The following is a 23344-nucleotide window of genomic DNA, read 5'->3' as shown; positions in this document are numbered from 1 at the left end:
CGTTTTGTGTGAGCAGTTGTGGGATACAGACACACAGCTGGCAGCAGCCTGAGGAATTCCCTTCCTGCTCCGGGATCTCAATACAGGGATCCTAGACTTGGCTGTAGGAAAGAATTCAGGATGAGCCAGAGAGAAGCAAAGTCAGTGAGTTTATTAAATATGGAGACAGTCACCGAGGAGGAGAATACACAGTCTCATGACGGCTGTGTGGGCTTTCCCTGGAAGTCAGACTTAGCTTCACAATGGCTGCACATAGCAACCTATAGTCTGCTAAGTCACATTCTTCAAAAGATGCAGTTTATAAGCTTTCAAGAGTAGTCAAAGCTTAACGTTTTGTAAAGGAGGATGGCCTTGAACTTCCGATCTTCCCACCTTCACTTTCCAAGTGTTGAAACTACAAGCACGAGTTACCACCACCACCACTACCACCACCACCACCACCACGTTTATACAGTACAGGGGATGGAACCCCAGGCTTCATGGGAAGTCTGAGGCTAACCTGGGCTATATGAGATCCTGCCTCAAAATAACTAATTACATAAGTTAATGTTAAGTAAAATACATGAGCTGGTAACTTAAAAATTTTTTTTTAATTTTATGTATATGAGTGTTTTGCATACATGTATGTATGTATGTGCAGCATGCACATTCAAAAGTCAGAGGAGGGCATCATGTCCCCTGGAACTGTAGCACAGATAGTTGTGAGCTATTGTGTGAGTATTGGAAACCATACCTGGGTCCTCTACAAAAGCAGCAAGTGCTATTAATTACAGAGCCGCCTCTCCAGCCATCGCCAAGTCGAGCTTATATTTTATTCTTGAGTGTGTGTGTGTGTGTGCACATGCATTTGCATGTCTGCCTGGGTACTTATAGGTCAGAGGTCCTCAAGAGATGGGAGAATTTTCAAGACAGGGTCTCTTGCTTAATTTGGTGCTTTTGTTATTCAAGCTAGATCCTCACAAACACTCTGGCCATGAGTGTGCACAATTTATTTCCTGTTTTTAACATCCTGTTAGTGTTGTCTTGAGGAAAACTCGCTGTCTCTGGAGGCAATACTGCCTTTATCAATCTTGCTGGTTTCTTAACTCTCAGTCAGCCAGCAAGAAAGGTCAGGTTGAGGGCTTCTCTCAGTTCCCATGGGCCTTGATGTCTCTGTCTTTCTATTCTGCCTCAATTCCATTCAGCTCTGCCTCAGTGAACAGCTAAGCTCATAGGGGTTACCTACAAGTGCATGGCTATTTAGAGGTGTATGGGTAACTGAGGCAGTGCCAACACTGTGAAGTCCACCCTAGCATGGGAAAACATGCTCACTGGGGTTCATGACACAGCCTGCAAGGCTCCAGAAAGCCTCCTCTAACCAGCAACAGTGTACTCCTTACATGATCCAGAAGGCCTCTGGGGCTGTACTGGCTGGTTTTGTGTGTCAACTCGACACAGGTTGGAGTTATCACAGAGAAAGGAGCCTCAGTTGGGGAAATGCCTCCATGAGCTCCAGCTGTAAGGCATTTTCTCAATTAGTGATCAAGGGGGGAGGTCCCCTTGTGGGTGGTGCCATCACTGGGCTGGGAGTCTTGGGTTCTATAAGAGAGCAAGCCAAGCAAGCCAGGTGAAGCAAGCCAGTAAAGAACATCCCTCCATGGCCTCTGCATCAGCTCCAGCTTCCTGACCTGCTTGAGTTCCAGTCCTGACTTCCTTTGGTGATCAACAGCAATGTGGAAGGTGTAAGCTGAATAAATCCTTTCCTCCCCAACTTGCTTCTTGGTCATGATGTTTGTGCAGGAATAGAAACCCTGACTAAGACATGGATCTTGTGGGTGTCCCGAGTCCCGCTTTCCATCCTGAGGAAATAGCTACCTAGGGCAGGCCAAACAAGATGCGACTGAAAGGTTGGTACCATAGTGAGCATATGGATGCACAAGATATAACCACAAAGGGGGCCAGAGAGCCTGCGAATCTGTTAAGAGGTGACCCTCCCACAAGACCTAGCTTTGGTTCCCTAGCACCCATAAGGCAACTCATCACTGCTAACGCCAGTTCCAGGGTATCTAAGTGCCCTCCGCTGGCCTCCTTGAGCATGCATGTGGTACACAGATATACATGCGGGCAGAACACCCACAGACATAAGATTTAAAAGATGTAACCATAATTTTTCAAACCAAAAGATGCATTTTTTTCCAAAATGGCATTACTATGTAGTCTAGAGTGGTCTCGAACTCCAAATCCTCCTGCCTCAGCCTCCCGAGTGCTGGGACTTAGGCGTGCACTTGCATGCCTAAACTTAAAAGTTGTAATTTTGGAACAGTTAACTTAATGCACCCTTACTTCCAAAAGTCTGGCTCGAATAGCCGTTTCTGGGCGCGGGGTCAGGAAACCCAGCGAAGATGGCATGCAGACCCCAATGGGCTAGATCCGGGAGCTGTCATTATAGCCCTTTTTAGTATCACAGCACAGCCAGCGTTTGCCAGTTTAACTACCAAACACTTCTCTGCCCTGGACAAATGGTGCCAAGTCTGTCCGGGGTCAGGTGACAGGGGAGGGTTATAAAAACACTCGTTTCTACCTCTGCAAAACTCAGGCCCGTCCTCAGGAAGGGGTCGCAGCGACGCTCCAGCGACCTGGGCGTGGAGCTGTGCAAGCCTGGACCCAGGAGCCCCATCTCCAGGCCAGGGCGCGGCCTCGGGCTCCCAAATGGCCTCGGGCTCAGCTGCTTCCACCCCCGCGCCTCCATCCTCCATCTCGGTAGTTCTCCCTCCTCCACCTGGCACAGGCCATCCTTAAAAAGAGAATCGGAGTCGCCCCTAATCTCATCTATGGGGCGGCGCGAAGCCTTAGCGGGTGAGTGCACGTGAATGGCGACGCGGCGTGGCCCTCGCGGCGCGCCGTAGGCCCTGAGTTTCTCTTCCGGGCCAGCCTTCCCGGGGGAACTCGGTTTAGTAGTCTTGCCGTCGATGCTGCTGCCTCTCCTCCGAGAACCGCCGAGTTCTTGGACGCCCGGTCCGGGATGAAATCGCCGGAGCCTCCCCGCGAAACTCCTCCCGGAAGCCCCGGGCGGCGCGACCGGAAGGACGCAGGCGCAGCATCTTGACCTCGGCCGGGTCCAGTTCCGGGGTCGCTCGGCTCGGCTGTGCCAGTTCGGCGTCGGGCTCCCGCTTCTGCTGGCCGGGGCTGCTGCCTCTCGCCCACCGGCCCGGCCGGCCCGAGCAGCGCGGAACCGAGCCGGATCCGGGTCCACCCGGCCCGGCCATGAGCGCTGCCGCATGATGCGTCGCCGCCCGCGCCGTTGCAGCCGCCGGCCGCCGGGAGTCTCAGCACTGGGCGACCCCGCCCGGGCCTCGGGTGAGTGCGGGGAGAGCGGCGGCCGCGACCCCGGGCGGCTCCCCGCGGCCTCGGCGCTGCAGTCCCCTCGGGGGTGGCTCCTGTCTCCTCTGCGGACCCCGCAGGATCGAGTCCCATTTGCACCTGCAGCCTTTTGCCTGACCTTGGGCGCTCCTGAGCCAAGCGTTCTCTGTGGCTAATGTCAGGGTGGTTGTCCTAAAGTGCTGTCACCCGTCTGTCTGCGAGCTGTCAAGTGTTTTATGGTCATGCTTCGTCGCAGGTCTGCCTTCTCCAGTCCTCCTGTTGTCTCTCTTTAACTGGATTCTTCTGTTCTTTGCCGGTCTTCCTTCTCTTCCCCTTTGCCCCTGGCCATGGTGTTAGGAGGATAGTTACCCGGAAGGGCATCAGGGATAAGCAGGTCAGCTTTCAGGGCAATAGGGTTCAGCTCTATTGAGCTGTCATTATTTCTAGAACTAAGTCCCTTCTAGCTATTAAATAGGCACATTTTATTAGCTCGTGAACAGCCAGTTTATTGTGGCAATTAAATTGGAGTAGTCAGTGTTGCAGCAGTCTGCACTATAGTGGCTTTCACTGGCGTGTGTGGCGCTGTCCAAATCCAAGCTACAGTGTGCTTTGCAGTCCCCTTAGTAAGCGAGTACACCTGTGTTTATTTTACTGGCTTGGGAGAGAGGTCATTTATATTTCTCCGCAGATCTGCCGAGCACACGACTCTGATCTTTCCAAAGTTGTTTATAACTTTCACTTACTTAATGCTACATTTAGAAACACAAACAAACAAAGATACCTTGGGGTACTTGCCCCTGCAGAGCTGGTCAAAGAGAAAGGGTCTTGGAGGTATTTTACAAAATGGGCTAACGGGAGTGCTAATATTTTTTGAACGTTGCACAAAGTAGACAGTTTAGAGGTGTTGGACCTGTATTGTGTACTTTGTGGAGTTACTGGCTTCTGGGCTGAGAGTGGGAAAAGAGTGAAGAGGTAATTTCACTCAGAATTTGTTCAGTAGCACTTGACTCTTGAGGGTATGGGCTTGGTTGGTTGGTTGATATATTAAAAAATAAAACTCTAAGCTGGATGTAATGGGCGCATGCCTTTATTCCCAGCACTTGAGAGGTAGGGGCAGATGGTTCTCTGTGAGTTCAAGGCCAGCCTCGTCTATGTAGCGAGTTCCAGGACAGCCAGGGCTACACATTGAAACCATGTCTCAAAACAACAACAACAACAACAACAACAAACAAACAAACAAATTAGAACTCAGTAGCTTTGCTGTTCAACATGCCTTAAAATTAAGCCCTTTTCAGGAATGGAAGAGAAGGCAGGTATAGCCCCAGCATCCAAGAGTTAGAGGTAGAGGTGAGAGGATTGAAAGTTCGGACCTACCTCAAGCAAAGTAAAACAAGATGGGAAAGGACCCATGCTAATGGGGTGGCCCTCGGTTCAGAAGTGTGTGTGAAGCGAAAGAACAGGCAGGATCGTATACTCTCACTGGAATTATTACTTTATCACTTGAGTGTCAGTGATATAAGGCAGTATGATTGCTATTCTCCTGCAGAAAGGAGACTGGAAGTCAGTCCCTACAAAAGTGACGTCTGGGTACATTGGAAGTGGTTTTGCATCACCCCAGAACTTCCTAGCTTCAGTACCCGCTGAGCAGTGACACACAATGATGTACTAAAAGCAGCTTTTGAGGAATAGTTCTTCAAAGTAATGTTTTGATTATAAAAGTAACATATGTGCTGGGCGGTGGTGGTGCACACCTTTAATTCCAACACCTGGGAGACTGAGGCAGGTGGATCTCTAAGTTCAAGGCCAGCCTGCTCTACAGAGTGAGTTCCAGGACAGCCAGGGCTACACAGAGAAACCCTATCTTGAAAAACAAAAAACAAAACAAAACAAAAAAAACAGTAATATGCTTTAAGAATTTATTTATTTATATATAAATGTGTGTGTGTGTGTGTGTGTGTGTACACGTACCTGCCCCATGTGGGCCAGAAGAGAGCATTGGATACCATAGAACTGGAGCTACAGGTGGTTGTGAACTGAGAACTGAATTCAGGTGCTCTGGAAAAAATGGCATGTGCTCTTAACCGCTGAGCCATCTCTCCAGCTTGTATACACTTTTTACAGAATGCTCTAAGCACAAGAACAGAACAGAATGCATAAAATCAAAACTATCAGTCAAGTTCTTATTCCCTAAACTGAGCTCCAGGGCAGGTGATACCTTGCAATGGCACACTTCAGTTGGACCAGCTGAAAGTTTAAGTCCTCCATGAGCATTGCTGAGATGCAAAGTTTAGGAGGAACAACCTCACTGTCCACATTGCAAGTTGGGGCGGGGTTTTCCAAAGCCACCTGCTTGGTCATGGTTCACAGGAGGGACTCAGAGCCCACTGAAAGGGATGGCAGTTAGTTGGTTTATTACAGAAAAGGGCTGCAAATTAAATTTGGCCAGGGGAGAAGAATGGAAGTCATGGACGTCTCAGATACCAGCTTCTGCCATCCTCCCCTGGGACCCCAGCTCCCTGACATTGCTGTGTGACAGTGTGTGTGGAGTATTGCTAACTCAGGCATCCTGTGATGCAGAGGTGTGATTGGTTAGCAGCGCAGTAGGAGGCCTTCCTTCCAAGCAGGTGGATTCTGTGACGCAGAGCCTCCCAGCTCATGTACTATTAGTCTTTTCAACTCTTCCTGCTTGAAGATGGAAGTCTTTGCTTTGCCATTGACTAATCACTGCCCCCTCTAAGTTGTGGAGGACATAAAGATCAGTGAATGTGGTGGTTTGTACGTGCTTGGCCTAGGGAGTGGCACTACTAGGAGGTGTGGCTTCGTTGAAGGATGTCACTGTGGGGTAGGTTTTTTGTTTTTTGTTTTTTTTTTTGGTTTTTCGAGACAGGGTTTCTCTGTGTAGCCCTGGCTGTCCTGGAACTCACTTTGTAGACCAGGCTGGCCTCGATCTCAGAAATCCGCCTGCCTCTGCTTCCCGAGTGCTGGTGGGGTAGGTTTTGAGACCCTTCTCATACTCATGTAGGAGCTAGTCTCCTGTTTGCCTTCTGAACAAGATGAACTCTCAGATTCTCCTGCACCATGCCTGCCTGGGTGCTGCCACACTCTACCTTGATAATAGGCTGACCCTCTGAACCTGTAAGCCAGCCCCAGTTAAATGTTGTCCTTCTAAGAGCTGTCTTGATCATGGTATCTGTTCACATCAATGGGAAGCTAATGAAGACAGTGAGAGAGCTGTATCAGTTCCAGTCCCCTTCAGTCTAAAAGCCTCTGACGCAGGTAGGCTGTGGTTGTCTATGTCTGTAGTCCTGGCTCCAGAGGATAAAACAGAATCGCTTAGGCCCAGGAGTTTGAGGCTGGCCTGAGAAGCACAGTAGGTCTTCATGTGGCTTCTTCAATCTCCACACTGCAAACCTTTCTTGTCTTGCTGCTCTGAGCCCTGCTTACTGCTGAGTTCCTTTCCTGTACACATTTCGTAGAATTCTGTTACTTCTTGAATGAAATCCAGACTGTGTACTGTGTCTTATTGGCACAGCACCTGATCATTTAAAACTTACTGTATCCAATCAGTCTTGAAGATAGTGGGTGCCTAAAAATTGGTGAATAAATTCTTGTGCTAGGCAGAGAATAAAAGTGAATTTTGTTTGGAAGGAGCAGAAGCCAGGAGGAGAGCCTAGGCCTGGCTGGGGTGGGGTGTGTGAAGGAATACAGTGCTAAGGGATTTGGCTAGGCGGGTTTGGGGAACCGAGCTGTCGATTTGAACAATAACTCTAGATACTGGACTCTTGCTCCTTGTTACCCTGGGGAAAGAATTCAGATGAGACACATCATAGTGTGGGACACTCTCGAGGATGAGAGTGGACAGTGGCCCAGGGGACCATCATGGAGGGAAATTCAGGGTGACAGTGACCGGAGAGCCCGTCGTGCTGACCCACAGGTTTAGGCAAGCTTCACACTATGCTACTGAAGTGTCTGTGGCAGACAGCTTTCCTGAGAGGTACCTCCCGTGCAGGGGATTGACAGGCCCACGGGATTAATCCTTAAGGATTGTACTGCATGCAAGTGGGGCGGGCTGCTTAGGTAAATAGAGGCACTGAGTTTATAGGAGGCAAGCTGAGTGCACAGCCCCAGGATCTGCATGGGCAGGGCAGGCGGAGATAGGGTTGGATGTAAGATGGTCCTGGAGGTCAAGACCCCAGAACTTAATCACAACTTAGATGTGGGGGCTGGAGGAAGAGGCCAGCGAGGTTGAGTTCTTAGCATTTGACCCTGGTGACGAGGCGGTGCTTATTGAAATGGAGAGGGTGAGATTTAACAGTGAGGTTCTGCTTCCACCTTCTAGCCGTGGAATTTGCTAGTAGCCAGTTAACCAGACAGTGATATCGCTAGTGTGGGTATTTACTAGGTTGAGTTCTCCGTCCCAACGTCCCCAAGAGGTCACTATCGAGAACACAGAGGGAGAGAAGTCAGGCCCCACCCTGGGTGCTCCTGGGCTAGGGCCCTGTGGGCAAGTGTGGCTGCTGAGGGGCAAGCCCCACCCCCCAAGGTGACTCTCCTTCCAGTGGTGCGCCCCACCCCATGGTGACTCCTCTCCTAGCCTCCTGCTTCTGTGCCTGTGTTCTCCACCTTCGACCTTTGTGGCCTGGTGCTCCAGCTGCTGTTTTCTTGTGACTTAAGTATTTAAAAAAACACTTCTAGAAAGGTTAATAGGGCCACTTACTCCTGCAGTGTACAGCCTTGCAAATGTGTTGACACTTGGCCTTGGGTGGCTATGTCTGTGCTTTCTTCAAGGTTAATAGTTTTTAGACTTAGTAATTAGAGGAGGAAATAATAGGTTCGTGTGCAGAGGGGATCAGCACCATGTGGGAGGCCAGCCCCACACTGGGGGCTGCGGGCACACCAGAGGGAAGCACTTTGCACAAGCACTGTTCTAGGTCACACATTGAGATGTGTCTCCCTTTGAAGTTGTCCCCACCCTGACTCAGGTGCCCTTCTCGCCTGATTGGTGACCTGCCCAGGAAGCTTGTTAGAGGCATAGGTCTATTTGACCACAGGGAGGAGTCTGCTGCCCTAATGATCCTCTGAATGCCCAGGACCCCCACCTCATCTTAAGGACTCCTGTATGTTCCCTCACTCTGGATCAGCTGCTAGGTCTCCTTGGGACCTGGGCACTCCAGGTTCTCAGTGACCCAGGTTTTAAGCATTTGCCTCTCCCGCCTGGACTCTGTTTTGCAACTCCAGGCTGTCTTGCCTTTAACACCTACTCTTCTGTCACCAGCTCTTAGCTAGCCTACCACCTCCTTCCTGAGCCCTGGCAGGGCCTTTGGACAGAGAGGCCAGCCCATTACAGTGCTTTCTGAGCATGGTATGTTCTCTGCATTCCGCTCTTCCTCGTCCTGGGCTCCACAGCTGTCCTTGAGCCTCCCTGTCCCTGTCCTCCCAGCCTGCCTCTTCAAGAGTGGGCTGCTTGAGCCCCTCCTTACCCTACATCTCTTCAGACCCTCCTTCCAGTGTCCAAAGGCTGTTGTATTGGGGTTTGTTATTTAAGAAAGGGTCTCTTTGCAGCCAGTTCTGAGACCTGAAACTTACAATGTAGACTAGGTTGGTTTTGAACTTGGAGTGATCCTCTGTTTCTGTTCCTGGGTTCTAGAATTAAGGCATGCGCTGCTACCTCCAACGTACATTTTGGCAAGTTCCCAGCATCCTGTGGCTACATGCCACCATCTCGGTCTGAGGGAGGACCGTGACACTACCCGCCCTCCAGGCTGGGCTTTCTGCTTGGCTCAGGCTGTGACCGCAGTCCAGTGTGGAGCCTTTTCTCTCTCTCTGCACACTTAGCACTCTTCTCGAGAGTCTCCATGAACGCATCGTTTCCAAGCTGCGGCACGGGGACAGACAGTCTCTCACTCACCTTTTGGAGGGTGCGGGCTAACTTCTGCCCTTGAGCATTGAGGACCCACACTGTGCAGGGATCTGTGGGACTGCTGCCTTGGATCACTTGGAGCTGTGAATGTGAGGTTTCCTCGGGGCGAGGCAAGCCTTCCACCCTCCTACAGTTGCCTTTTTCCTTGTCCTGTCTCTCCTCTGTGGCTTCATTCCCTGAGCCTGCACACGTGGGCTCCCTTCCTTCAGAAGTAGAACTGTTGTGAGCCTGCAGCACTTTGATGACCAGAAGACGAATTCAAAGCAAGGACAAAGCAAAGCCTCTGGGATAAGCCTCACCTCACGCTCAGTCCAGTGGCTTAGTCGGCTTACGTGGCATCTGTTCTTTTTGGGCGATATGTGGCATGGTCATAGCGTGGTGCGGTGGGCACAGAGAAGCTCTTCTGTAAGGTAGGGAGACCAAGAGTGCCTTCCGTGCTCCTGCTAGTATGAAAGGAGGGGACCCTGGGGAGATTAAAAGTCAAGGCTTCCTCTTTCCCTCTAGCTTCAGATGCCTCTCTTGACGGCAGTGAAAAGTTTGCTTTTTTTCTTGCCTAGCATATATGAGGCCCTAAAAAAGAGTTGTAACCTTCTTAGCAGTCAGTGGCCCAGGCTCTTAGCAGTTTACTGAAAGTGCCAGGACAAGGTCCCTGGTGCCTGTGAGCTTTGTCTGTGGTGGCCAACTGCTCCAGCCCTCCTGGTTCCTTCCCCGCCCTGAGATGCTCACCTTCTCAGTCCTCCGGGGTCTGTGGTGCGCTTGCCCGTCTCCTCTCTCCACACTGCTGTGCTGTGGCCTCTCTCTCTACGTCAGAGCATTTGTTCTTGGTTGGCTGCTGGGTAGCCTTTTGGGTGTGCCCTGCCGACACCCCATGGTCAGTGAGCCCATGTCATCTCTCCTCAGCAGCCAGCAGTTCCCACGTCCCAGAGGCCAGCGAGCCCTGCCTGTCCTCACTGCCTTGCTCCTCCCCTGCGAGACTGCACAGTGGTCCCCCAGACCCCACTCTTCCTGCACTCTGCTCATCTTTGCTTGGGTGAGAGGAGCCAGTAGGCTCCTGGGTGACAGTTCCCTGCCAACCTCCCCCACCTTGATGTCAAGTACTGTTTGGTACCCTCAAAAATGCCTGTCCCCTATGTGAGTCCTCCCCTGCCTTGATGTCAAGTACTGTTTGGTACTCTTGAAAATGCCTGTCCCTGGGCTGGTGAGATGGCTCAGCAGGTAAGAGCACTGACTGCTCTTCCGAAGGTCCTAAGTTCAAATCCCAGCAACCACATGGTGGCTCACAACCATCCATAGTGAGATATGATGCCCTCTTCTGGTGTGTCTGAAGACAGCTACAGTGTACTTACATATAATAATAATAAATAAAATCTTAAAAAAAAAAAAAAAGAAAGAAAATGCCTGTCCCTATGTGAGTTTTGGCGCCTGAGCAGGACACTTGAGGACTGAGTAGGACCCAGGCCTGTCCTCCGTCACAGCTCCCTCTCCTGTGTTTTGCCCTTCCCACTTCATGTCTGTCAGGTTATCACGTGGCCAGTCATCTTTCCTGATCACACTGGTTCCCAGCCAGAGGAACTGTCACTGTCTCTCCCTGATCCCTCTGCTCTTGATTGGCATCAGTCAATCAGCACATTGTTTGGGATCTGTGCAGATGGAGCTCTAGTCTTGAGCCTTCCCTCTGTGGGGTTTTGTAAAGAGGCTGGCACTCGGATGCCCAGCCCCGAGGTGCTTCTCTGTCTGCTGCAGAGGTCTGCCTCGTTTCTGTATGTAGTAGGGCCCTGGTTTTATGTGATTACAGCATCCCTGTGATCAGCTCAGTGTGAGGCCAGGGTCCCAGGCAGTCAGTCAGAGTATTACAGGGTTAGATGGCATTACTGGAACCCATCACCAAAAGATACTGAACTTGAGTTCCTTCTGCTTGAGCACACATGACCACCGAGGTGGAAGTCACAATCAAGTAGATGGAGGGCAGCCTTGGCTCATAAGTGCCTGTCTGCTGAAGCTTTTCCCTCCAGCTCTTCCCCAGTCCCTGCAGCGGGCATGCTAGCCCTCTTCACTTCTCATGGGCGCCTCACAGGGGTACAGGGAACCACATGCTTATTAAAACAACCGAATGAATTTCCTTTTAGGCGTAGTCTTACTATGTAGCCCAGGCTGCCCTCAAACTTGTCCTCCTGTCTTGGCCTCCTGAGTACTGGGGATACAGCCAGGTGTCACCACAGTGGGCTTCTTACTGAACTTTGATAAGTTCATGTACCAATGTCACTCAGCCATGGTTGGCTGTAGTAGTGTGTGCCCTGGTCCTAGCTGCTATGGCTTGATAGTTTGAGCCCATGAGTTGGAGGCCACCCTGGGCAACCTATTGAACCTTATCTCAAAGTCATAAATAATAAAATCAATAATTTTGTTTCCAGGGTTGATAATTTGCTAGTGACAAGAACTCTGAAGCCCAGTGATTTCATTGTTGTGGACAGTCCCAAGTGCAGAGCCACAGTGCTGCTATAGGCCGTGTGTGTGTGTGTGTGTGTGTGTGTGTGTGTGTGTGTGTGTGTGTGTGTGAGAGAGAGAGATCTTGGGTTCACCAGCCTTCATGCCATACACTGCTCTGTCACATAGCACGTAACCTGTCATCGGGTTTCTTATCTTGCAGGCCACATCACACAGGACAGCATGCGGCTTACAGTCCTGAAAAAAAGGCACAAGTGCTCCCATGATGCTTAGAAGCAACTTGTAAGGTAAGTGTGTAGCCGGCGTGTATGACAGGGTCGCACTCTAGCTCAGACTGACTTTGAACTGACCATCCTCTTTGTCGAAGCCTCCTGAGTGCTGGGCTTGTGGGCACAAGCCACCAGAGCGGCTCATTATGATGCAGCTGTGGGGTGTGGGACAGGTAAGGTGTGTGTGGTCAAGCCCAGAGGCAGCTTCAGGCTGAGGCCTCCCTTTCTATCTATCGGCTTGGCTTGGCTCTGCCCAGGGAGGAGTCTGTCTGCTGATTGACTCCTCAGCCTTTGGCCAGTAGCACAGGCCACACTAGAAGAGAAGAGGAAGGCTACAGATGTGGCTGTCACCAGGGCAGATAGAGAGCTTGTAATGTCCCGGGGGTCTGTGTTTACTCACAGTGAGAACAATGGGCTTTACCCTGTTCAGAGTACAGGCTCAGGAGCAGGTAACCGCTCTCGACTTGATGGATGTGGAAGATTCTGCCACCTCACAGACACCAGTTGTGATGGGTGTTCCCAGTTGTCAACTTAACTGTAGCTGGAGTGAACTACAATCCAGAACTGGAGGGCTCACCTGTGATCCAGATCTTGAGGCTGGAAGATAAAGGCTTTTGATCCGGGTTTCGAAACATAGTGGCCATGAAAAGCTTAGGCCCTGGTGAGGTGATACACACCTTTAATCCCAGGAGACAGAGGCAAGCAGATCTCTGAGTTCAAGGCCAGCCAGGACAGACCAAGTCCCAAGTAAAGAACAGGTTATGTCCAGGCCTGGTAGTACACACCTTTAATCTGGGCCACACCTTCTGCTGGAGCCCTACATAAGGACAGTGGAGAAAGGAAGGCTTCTCCTCCGCCTGCTTGCACTTACCTGCCAGCACATCTGTTGGAACCTACCTCTTCAGGATCCCAGCTCATACTGGAGACCAGCTGAAACACCCAGCCTCGTGGGACGGAGCTGCTACTAAATTCCCGGCCTTCCCGTTTGCATCTGCGTCGTTGGGTTAGTTGGCCTGCAGACTGTAAGTCATCACAACTTCCCTTACTGTACAGAGACCTTCCATGTGTTCTGTGACTCGAGAGAACCCTGACTAATAAATATGCCAGTATTCTCAGGGCTCCTCCAGGTGTGGACCAACAGACACTAGTGCTTGCTGTGGGACATGGCTCCTGTGGGTCATGCGGCTCAGCATCACATTTGCGGGTGCTGGCACGTGCTCTTTGTGTATGGAGTTGTTGCCGCACTTTCTCCTTTCCCATCGCACTAATGCAGTGACTCGGGGTGGGGCATACTCACAGACAGCTGCGGTGCCCTGTCTTCAGTGACCGCCTTCTTTCAGATTTGGTACAAGCCTGGCAGCACATGCTTGTCACCCTAGCACTTGGTAGGTAGAGGCTGGAGGGTCAGGAGTTCAAGGACAGCCTGAGCTACATAAGACCTTGTAAAAAAGAAGAGGCAGTGATACCTGCGGTACCTGGGTCTTGGGCTGTCTCCCTCCTCGCTGGCCATGGACTTTGCAGATGCACTGCTCCAGGGCGTGCATGTCCAAGAGTACCCGCCATGGCTCTGGCTAGGTATGCCATTCCTGTATCAATACCCCGGAGGAGCAGGACATCCCATACTCTAGCAGCTCTCATGGGACCTGAGCCAGGAAGCACAGCAGAGCTGGCACCACTCAGTAGTGGCTGTGACCCATCTGACTTGCAGTGTCCTGTCCCCTGGAGAGAGCTCAGACTGTTAAGGTGGAGTTCCAACCCAAAACCTCTCATCCCTTCATGTCAGCCAGGCTGTTTCTCACAGTGCTCATCTTGCAAAGGAAGCCAAGAAGCAGAGGGCTCTGGCCTATATAGTCCCCCCTGGCTGGGGGCCTTGGTGTTCCCTGGGCCCAGTTACAATTTTCCTAAAGAACTGGGAATTAACTGAGTGTGGTGGTGCATGCTATTAGTTCTAGTGCTTTAGAGGCAGAAGTAGGCAGATCTTACTGGGACTGAGGCCAGGATGGTCCACAGAATCAGTTCCAGGTCAGCAAGGGCGACACTGTGCAATTGTGTTTTAGAAAGAAAAAGGGGAAAAAGATACTGGGAATCATAGGAGACTATCTAACCAGGGGGCAGGGGCTTCTGTCATGTCTGCCTTTAAGCAGACAGCCCTTGCTGTTTGCAGTTGTCCTGTCTCAGAGGGGACACATCTCCAGCATGTTGATCTCAGGCAGGGAGCAGGTGTGGCAGGAGGTGGGTGGAGGCTGGCTGGTGGACAGACAGGGCTCAGATGTAGCAGAGCCACCCAGCCTCTTGTTGGCCCTTCAGAACCAGGCTCAGCCAATGGTCCCTGAGGCTGAGACCCCAGTCACCGTGTCCAGGAGGGAGAAGCTATGCACAGTGTTTGCAGACAAGAGAAGCAAGGGCCTGTGTGGGAAAGCTGCACGTGGACTGTGGAAGCCGTGTCGAGCAAACATCCCTCTAATCCTGCCCTCTGTTGCACTCAACATTCATCAGCGAGTTCTTTTACTCTGTTTCTTCTCTGGCTCTGGGAACAATGACATGCCTGCCTTTTTGTCCTGGCCTGTGCTGTGTCAAAGCTCCACACTCTCCAAGTGGGGACTCCCACGGGCTAGTGTGTCCCACTGCAGTTAAGAAGAAATGTTGTGTCCAGACTTTAAAAGCCAAGCTGCTTCCTGGAGCCTCACCCACACCCCTCCCTCACCATGCCCACCGTGACGCTGCTCTGGATGATCAGTTCGCCCTGGTGCCCAGCAGTGTTTCCTCTCCACATAACAAGGCCAAGACACAGCTGGACTCTGCCTCCCTCCCTCCCTCCCTCCCTCCCTGTGCTTGTCCTGAGAGTTCCCACCCTTAGCAAACATGCTAAGAGAAGGACAAGCCCGGCAGGCCCAGGGCCACAGGCAGAGCAGCTCCTACTAAGGAGCCTGGCTCTTGAGTTTCTCTGACCTATGTCTTCTTGGAACTGAGAGACCACAGGAAGGATGGAAAAGTCTGGAAATAAAAATGGATTCATGCCGGGCGTTGGCACACGCCTTTAATCCCAGCACTTGGGAGGCAGAGGCAGGCAGATTTCTGAGTTCAAGGCCAGCCTGGTCTACAGAGTGAGTTCCAGAACAGCCAGGGCTACACAGAGAAACCCTGTCTCGAAAAANCCAGCCTGGTCTACAGAGTGAGTTCCAGAACAGCCAGGGCTACACAGAGAAACCCTGTCTCGAAAAACCAAAAAAAAAAAAAAAAAAAAAAAAGAATTCATAAACAGAGGAGACTTTATGAAGGTTAAAAATGCTGTGGTAGACCTGGCATGATCGCAGATCTAGAGGCAAAGAGGGAGCCCTCTGCAGAAGCCAGCACACACCTGTATTAACCTGGGGACAGGGTGGGGGAGCTCAGCCTGGTGAGCCCCTAAAAGAGGGAAGACAATGTTCTTTGACCATGCTTTTGACCATGCTTTCTTCTCTATGCTGTGGTGACAACTGTGTTGAGGGGGTGGAGAGCCCTGTCTAGAGCACAAACCAACAGGTCAGGTCACTGGGGATAGCAGTGTGCCAGGGTGCAGTGCTGTGATTCTGTACAGCTCGTGCCTTTCATTATCTCTTTGTGGTAGATGACAGCTTCGCATGCAGAGGCAAACCCCACAGTATGGGAACCCACTGGGTCCCCCACAGCAGGACAGTGGTGAGGGAGACGGAGCCCTGGGCTAGTTTGGTGCTTAGATTCTTTTCTGCTCGGTGTCTTTGAGCAGCATATGCAGCTCCTCGTGTTAAATGTGTGTGTGTGTGTGTGTGTGTGTATACTCGTGTGTGTGTGTGTGTACACTCATGTGTGTGTACACTTGTGTGTGTGTATATACACTTGTGTGTGTGCACTTGTGTGTATGTACACTCATGTGTGTGTATACACTCGTGTGTGTATACACTTTGTGCGTGTGTGTGTGTGTACACTCTGTGTGTGTGTGTGTGTACACTCGTGGTTTTGCCCAGGAGCCTCACCCGCTCTCACCACCTCTGCAGGGTGTGTCAGGGAATCATGCAGCCATCGGGACATAGGCTTCGGGACATCGAGCACCATCCTCTCCTGACTGACAATGACAATTACGACTCAGCATCCTCCTCGTCCTCCGAGACTGACATGGCAGACAGGGTGTGGTTCATCCGAGATGGCTGTGGCATGGTCTGTGCTGTCATGACATGGCTTCTCGTCGTCTATGCAGACTTCGTGGTAACCTTCGTCATGCTGCTGCCTTCCAAAGACTTCTGGTACTCCGTGGTGAATGGAGTCCTCTTCAACTGCTTGGCGGTGCTCGCGCTGTCCTCCCATCTGAGAACCATGCTCACTGACCCGGTGGGTACCCAGTCTCTCCAGCTTAGAGCGTTCGCATGTCCTGATGCTGCGGAGGAGCAGCACATATGAAGAGTGTGCTGGGCTCATCTGGAGCAGGTTCCCATTGGGTTGTGAGTAGAGGCAGACCTGTACTTCAGCTCTTCAGTTCCTGAGGTGATGGAGGCGGATTTAGAGCTTCCAGATCAGGGATAGCTGCTTCTCAGAAGCTTGAGACACCCTTTTTGTGGCTACCCCAGATCCAGGGGAGATGGCCAGGGCTTCCTTCTGGCAAGGGCAAGCAAGGCCACATGAGAGCAGTCCCTCCAGGCAGCCGGTGCAGGCGTATGAGGCCATGTGTTGATTCTAAGAAAGTTCTAAGCTTCTTTACAACACTAACTAGGACCCTGGCATGACTCCCTGGTCTGTGCATACCGTGGTTGTCTGCCAGGAAAGGGTCGCAGCATTCGGAAGGTTGAAACCACCGCTGTACGCTTATGTTGCCTTCTAAGATGGAAGCATGGCTGCCCAGCCTCAGGCTGCCTCCCTGCTGTGTTAGAATCCACAGCATAACCTTTGCTTTCTCTCCTGACTCACAGTGGCTTTGGCTAGCTTAGACAAGGGACCAAAGCTGTGCCACAGGCAGACCTCATCCTGTGCTGCACTACCTGCCAGTGACCTGGGTTGCCTGTGAAACCGCTGACCATGTTAACTCCTTCCTCAAGCTCAGCATGCTCAGGCTTCGGGGGCCTTTTGTTTGACTGAAAGAGTCTCAGTGTGTAGCCCAGGCTGGCCTCAAACTCAGCCATCCTCCTGCATCTGCCTCCCCAGAGCTGGGATTATGGGCATATTTTTTAGATCTTTTGTTGTGGGTGGGAGAGTTGAGACGGGGTAGTCCAGTGTAGCTCTAGCTAGCCTGAAACTCACTCGATAGATCAGGCTGGCCTCCTGCCTCTTGAGTGTTAAAATTACGGGTTGAGCCTTGTTTTTGTTTTTCTGCCTCCTTTTCACCCAACCTGAACTCAGTCTGTGTGCACAGGGTGCTGTCCCCAAAGGCAACGCCACAAAGGAGTACATGGAGAGCTTGCAGCTGAAGCCGGGTGAGGTGATCTACAAGTGCCCCAAGTGTTGCTGCATCAAGCCGGAACGTGCCCACCACTGCAGGTATGGCCTCTGCCCTCAGTAGAGCCCAAGTGGTACCTGTAGTCCCATGGGAGTTTTCCAATAGTGCAGGAGACGGGCCGGACAACAGTCAGAGGATGCGACAGGTGTCTGCTTGGTTTCCCGGCCTGGCATATGCATTTTGTAGCCAGAGAATCAAGCCTCTTTGTGCTTGCTGCCCCTCGTGTGTGGCAGGGTCTGCAGACTCCATGCAGGCTCCTGTAGGCACACTTTCTGACTGACACTGGTTAATGAAAAAGAGGAGCAACAGTCTAGCCCCCAAACAGGTGCCTTTCGAATGTCAGCCTCTCCTGGGCTCCCTCTCCTGGCCTTTGCTGCCGTTGTCTGCCGTTTCCCTGCTGTGCCAGGATGGATTTCAGACAGGCTGCTGTTCCTTGGGGTGCTGATACTAGGTGTGGCCAATCTCGGATACTTGTCAATTCTTGGGACTCTTGGGCTGGGTCCCCGTGTGTGCACAAAGATGAAGTGTGACCTCCCCTTGAGGTTATCTTCCTCCTGACGGGTTGGTCTTTCCGGGAGGAGCAAATGAAGATGTGCAGGCCCATTCAAGGCTCTACAGGGAGGAAAAATGACACAGTGGGCCTTGTCACCTGTGGCTGCGGAGAAAGTGCAGGAAGATGCTATCTTCCCAGCGAGGCCTGAGGTGGCGTAGGATAAAGCAGCGGCCTTGGACTTGGGTTGGCAGTGGAGAGTGACTGGCTGTCCAGATTCCTTCTGAGGAGTCGCCTCACAGCTCTGCCAGTGCAGGAGCCCCTGCAGTGTGCATTTAAAGTGGTCTGCTGTGGCAGGGAGCCTACTTCTCAGAACCATTGCACGGGAGCTAGGAATGGCTTGGAAGCTGTTGGGTTGGCAGGTGCACTGGGGGACATGCACAGGTCCACAGTGGTGTAGTTGTGGAGTCTGGCGGGGCCAAGTACTCACTGGATGCAGTCAGTGATGGAAACTGTTTCAAAATGCAGCTGGCAGGAAAGCGAGGCAAGACCAGGGAACAACAGGTAGGAAAAGGCACAGTGCATGCTTGCAGTCCTAACCCTGAGGAGGCCGAGGCAGGAGAACTGTCATGCGTTTGATGCCAGCCTATGCTGCGTAGAGACTTGTCATAGGTGCTGTGCAGAGACGTCCCCAGCCTGTCCCACTTTGGATGTCATTTGGTGTCACTGGTGTCCCCAGAGCACAAGGTTCTGAAGAGTGTACCCTTCCTTTGCAGTATTTGCAAGAGATGCATTCGAAAGATGGACCATCACTGCCCGTGGGTGAACAACTGCGTAGGGGAGAGGAATCAGAGGTTCTTCGTGCTCTTCACCGTGAGTGCACACGTTTCCTGGAGACTGCGCTGAACTGGAGGTTCTGAGAACTGAACCTGCTGGAGTTGTATTTAGTCACAGCTAATGCCTGTGCTGGCACATACAGAGCACAGTCCAGGGCAACCATGCCACTTGTATTACACTCGTGTTGGCTGTAGGTTTGCCTGTCCCTCTGTCACCATTGTCATACACTGGGCCTCTCTCACACACAGAGCTCATTTCCCCTCTGCTTATTTGCCAGGCGGCTGTTGGGCTTGCTCTACTGGGGTCTGATCAGCTGCTGATGCTGCCTACAATTCACTCCTCCAGCCAGCTCTGCCCGTTGTGGGTGGGAGGTGTGTGTGAGCTCGGCCAGCCTCTGCTTCTAGGATGACAGCTTGTTGGAAATGACTAACCGTCTCCCTCCTTCTAGATGTACATAGCTCTGTCTTCAGTCCATGCTCTGATTCTCTGTGGGCTTCAGTTCATCTCCTGCGTCCGCGGGCAGTGGACAGGTAACTAGGACTTGTGTCATTCCTGAGAGTTCTGCAGTGTGGGGAGGCCCAGGGAGAGCTGGGCGGAGGGAGAGCTGGGTGGAGAGAGAGCTGGGTGGAGAGAGAGCTGGGCTCCTGGGTGGGAGGAAGCCTTACTCTGATAAACTGAGGTTGGCTTGTTTTGGTTTTAGGGTTTTTGTTTTTTTAAAACAGGGTCTCACTTTGTAGTCTAGGTTGGCTTTGAACTCAGGGATGATTCTTCTCCCTCAGTTTCCCAAGTGTTGGGTTAACAGGTATAAGCCACCATGCCAGGAAAGAGTTAACATTTCTTAAGATCAGAGTGTGGCAGCTTCATCCCTGCCAGCCTGCTCATTTGCTGACGCCTCCCTCCCTCAGTCCATGGCTAACTTGTGACAAATCACTTCAGCTACTTGCAGACTTTTGACACAGAGGCGGGCAGGGTTGTCATTGTGGCCACGTGCCTTGCGTTTGCTTTCTGGTTGCGTGGTTGATCCCCGTTCACAGCTGCCTTGGTGTGGCCTGATGGGCTATCCAGACAGGCACTTGTTGGCAGCTACAGAGAGGCAAGAGGGGCTGAACTTGTGTGTCAGTGCCTCTAGTGTAGAGTGTCCCATGTAGCCACACAGTGTAGACACAGGATTGTTCTTTCAGGACAGTCGCATACATCAGGGGACCCATGCACAGCTGCTCAGGTGGCTGAAGCAGGAGGCTCACAAGTTCAAAGCTAGCCGAACAACTTAGTGAGACCCTATCAAAGTAAAGAGAGGGCTGGGGTATACAGCAGAAGGTGGTAGATGCTTGTCTGCTATTGTAAAGCCCTGGGTATAGGGGTATAGTCCCCAGTGCGGTAAGGAACTAGACGGGAGGGGAGATTTCGGCTGGCAGGGATGGGGAGGCTGTGTGCCAGGCAGGGCGGTGTGCCAATTCCTTACACAGGAGGAGCTCATTCCTTCTAGGAACCGTGTGCGGCCCTGTAGAGCAGGGCAACTGTAGGAACCGTGTGCGGCCCCTGTAGAGTAGGGCGGTTGCACACTGGGCGCCTCCCTCTCGTCCGCAGAGTGCAGCGACTTCTCTCCTCCCATAACTGTAATCCTGTTGGTCTTCCTGTGCCTTGAGGGCCTCCTGTTCTTCACCTTCACCGCAGTCATGTTCGGCACCCAGATCCACTCGATATGCAATGACGAAACAGTGAGTCTTGTACTGTGTCTACGGGGGCAGCAGGGGCTCTGTCGGCGGCAGCAGCCCACATGGACTTGTGGTACCTCAGACCTTGGGCCCACAGGCCTGTGTATGCTGTTCTCTCCATTGGGGCAGCATAGTTTCTGGGCCCAGGATTGGCTTAAGTTAGTAAAATAGGCAGGCTCCTGGTCAGAATTCAGAGGGTCTCAGAACTGTGAAGGCGCTCCCACTCTTGCAGGCCTGGAGTAGGCGCTGCCTAACTGCAGATGAGTAGGGACTCAAGCAGTGTTGGTCCCCCCCCCAGAGGCTACCGTGCCACAAGAGCCACGCCAGGTTGGTTTGGAGGCTGACCCATGCGGACGGCTACAGCCTGGCTGTGTGAGAGACAGGGAGGAGTGCCCAGCTCCACACAGGCTTTGGAAGCCCGCAGCATGCGTGTGTGGCCAAGTGCAGCCACAGGCTGACTGTGGGTCTCTTCTCATTACTGCTCTGGCTTCTTCTGCTCCCAGGAGATCGAGAGGCTGAAGAGCGAGAAGCCCACGTGGGAGCGCAGGCTGCGGTGGGAAGGGATGAAGTCTGTCTTCGGGGGCCCTCCCTCTCTCCTCTGGATGAACCCCTTTGTTGGCTTCCGATTCAGGCGGCTGCAGATGAGGACCAGGAAAGGAGGCCCTGAGTTCTCTGTCTGAGCCTTCAGGGCAGGAATGTCTGCAGACATCCATGCTCAGTGGCCTGCATGCACAGCAGCCTTGTGGGCAGATGGAGCGGGCCAGCTGATGGGGCCATGAGCAGCTTCATGGACCACGGGCCACAGGCACTTGTCATTTCTCTTGTGTACTGCCAGGAGAAGCATGCAGTCCCGGGAGGCCATCCTCTCCCCATCCTGACCCTTGGGATGTCGCGTGGGCCGTGAGCACCCAGGGGTGGAGTTGCTTCTCGGCCATGAGGAAAGCCAGCACAGCAGCTGCTGGTGTCCTGCTGGCCCCTCCCCAGCACCCCCTTACGGAAGGAAGGGGTGCCTGCCACAGAGACTCTGACACCCAGCACTGAACAGTGAAAGCAGCTTCCAGAACACTCTCTGCTGCCCCGGAACGGGCATCCTTTGACCCTTCCAGCAAGTCTGTGTGTGCTCATCCTTGTGTGTCTGTGGTGTGTGTGTGTGTGTGTGTGTGAGCATGTGTCAGAATCAGCAGTGTCGTGGAGGCACGTATGTGGTAGACAAGCTGCCTTTCGGACTCCAGTGTTTCAGGGAAGTGGGACGCACTGCCGGCCCTTGCTGGCCGACTACGAATGTATCCTACAGTGTCCAGATCCAAAGAACAGGCATGCCTGCGCATGGGCCCGGCCTCCTGCGTCTGTTTCACTGAAAAGGTGGTGTAGAGGGCATGGAGCTGAGGTTTTGTTGTTCCAGCCAAACTAGCAACTGCAACAGTCTCTCAACAAGGAGAGTGGTAGCCCATGCTGAGGCCCAGCGCTGGGGGCAGGGGCCGCAGGGTGAGACAGCCTGGTGCCTGAGCTGTCAGAGTGGTGACATGTGACTATTTCTCTACCCATGGCACCGCAGTCAGTGGAGCCTTGGTGCGGGCTTAGAATCCCGTCAGTACACAAACAGCTCCCCTCAGGGGACTTGCCTTAAACTCTGGTTGTTCCTGTGCTGCTGGGCGAGAGCAGTCTGACAGAGTCTGGGGGCTTCCTGAGAGTCTTCTCCCATGCAGACACCAGTGTTTCCCTCCTGGGACCAGCTGCCTTTCTGTCCCCGGGACACCATGACTGTTCTTTCAGTGTCAGTCGCTTGTGCCCTGCCTTCATCTGGGCTCCTGTGCTACTGAGGTGACCCCCAGGGACCTGAGCCGAGACCTCATGCAGCGAGCAAACTCTGGGGCCCGAGTCCCTGTGGAGGGACATCGCGGCCTCAGATGTCTCTGCGTCCCTTTGCACATGTGTCTGGGCAGTAGGCTCTGGCGGTCTCCCCCTCCAGTGTGGAGTCTGCGGTGAACCCAAGCTGAGTATACTTGACTTTTCAATTCCTCAGTGTGATTTTATATGAAATAAAGTAACCCGTCCACAGTTCTCACCCTCCTGCAGCCCTCTTCTTCCTGGGTGGCCTGCCTTGCTTTTCCAGGAGCTGCTGAGAGCCTGTGAGGGGGCCTGGGCATCTGGGTACCACTCCCGGTGTCACCTGGGTAGATGTTGCCTGGCTAGGATCTTACCCTAAGATCCCTTAACTTCCTCTTAATTAAGTTTGGGGAATTTTTAAAATGTGCTTTAAAATAAAACGGGCTCTAAGCACAGGAGCTGTTGACCATCACTTCAGTGCGGAGGCTAGAACACAGGGATGTGTTGTCACACCTCGGCAGCTAGTCTGCCAACCAGCTCAAACACAGGAGCAAATCGGTATTGGGGAGGCAGAGGCAGGTGGATCTCTTAGAGCTTGAAGCTAGCCTGGTCTACATAATGAGTCCAAGAACAGGAGGAGCTACAGAGATTCTGTCTCAAAAACAACAAAACCAGCCATGCAAACCCTCCCTGAAGAGCCTCGGGCATCCAATTTTGGAGACACAGGTTCTCCCTAAATTGAACAAATTGGTCTTGGCCTCAAAAATCATTCCTCCCCCCCCCCTCAGCATTTACGTAAGGTGGCTCATGGCCATCTTAAATCTGGCCCCAGGAGACTGGATACCTTTCTCTGGCTTCTACAAGTACCTACATACACATATTTTAAAAAAGAAAAAGAAAAAAAAAAACCTCTTTGCATGAGAAGGAATCCAAAATGGCCTCTTCATCTGCACAGCCTTGGGGGATGGGGGGGAAGTACCCATGCCACCCTGGGGGTGGGGGCGGGGAGTGCCATGGCCCTGGTGCAGCTCTGAGCCCGCCTGAACCCAGGGACAAAGA

General features: G+C 52.4%; 1 protein-coding gene across 2 annotated transcripts; it reads left to right on the top strand.

The window, feature by feature from the left end:
* The first annotated feature begins 2967 nt into the window (after positions 1 to 2967).
* On the top strand, positions 2968 to 22519 carry Zdhhc7 (zinc finger DHHC-type containing 7). Of its 2 annotated transcripts, XM_029532636.1 has the most exons (9): positions 2968 to 3336; positions 11907 to 11991; positions 12879 to 12995; positions 15987 to 16317; positions 17333 to 17457; positions 18683 to 18779; positions 19192 to 19273; positions 20331 to 20461; positions 20962 to 22519. In XM_029532636.1, the coding sequence occupies exons 4-9, from the start codon at positions 16003 to 16005 to the stop codon at positions 21136 to 21138; spliced, it is 927 nt and encodes a 308-aa protein (XP_029388496.1). In that variant the 5' UTR covers positions 2968 to 3336; positions 11907 to 11991; positions 12879 to 12995; positions 15987 to 16002; the 3' UTR covers positions 21139 to 22519. The 2 variants fall into 2 exon arrangements, with proteins under 2 accessions (XP_029388496.1, XP_021076030.1); XM_021220371.2 differs by lacking the exon at positions 12879 to 12995 and having other exon boundaries at positions 2969 to 3336.
* The last annotated feature ends 825 nt before the right edge of the window (positions 22520 to 23344 follow it).

The sequence above is a fragment of the Mus pahari genome, chromosome 20 (assembly GCF_900095145.1).
Source record: "Mus pahari chromosome 20, PAHARI_EIJ_v1.1, whole genome shotgun sequence".
Taxonomy (NCBI): Eukaryota; Metazoa; Chordata; class Mammalia; order Rodentia; family Muridae; genus Mus; species Mus pahari.
The sequence above is the reverse complement of the archived record's forward strand: the minus strand, read 5'-3'. Positions and strand labels throughout refer to the sequence as shown.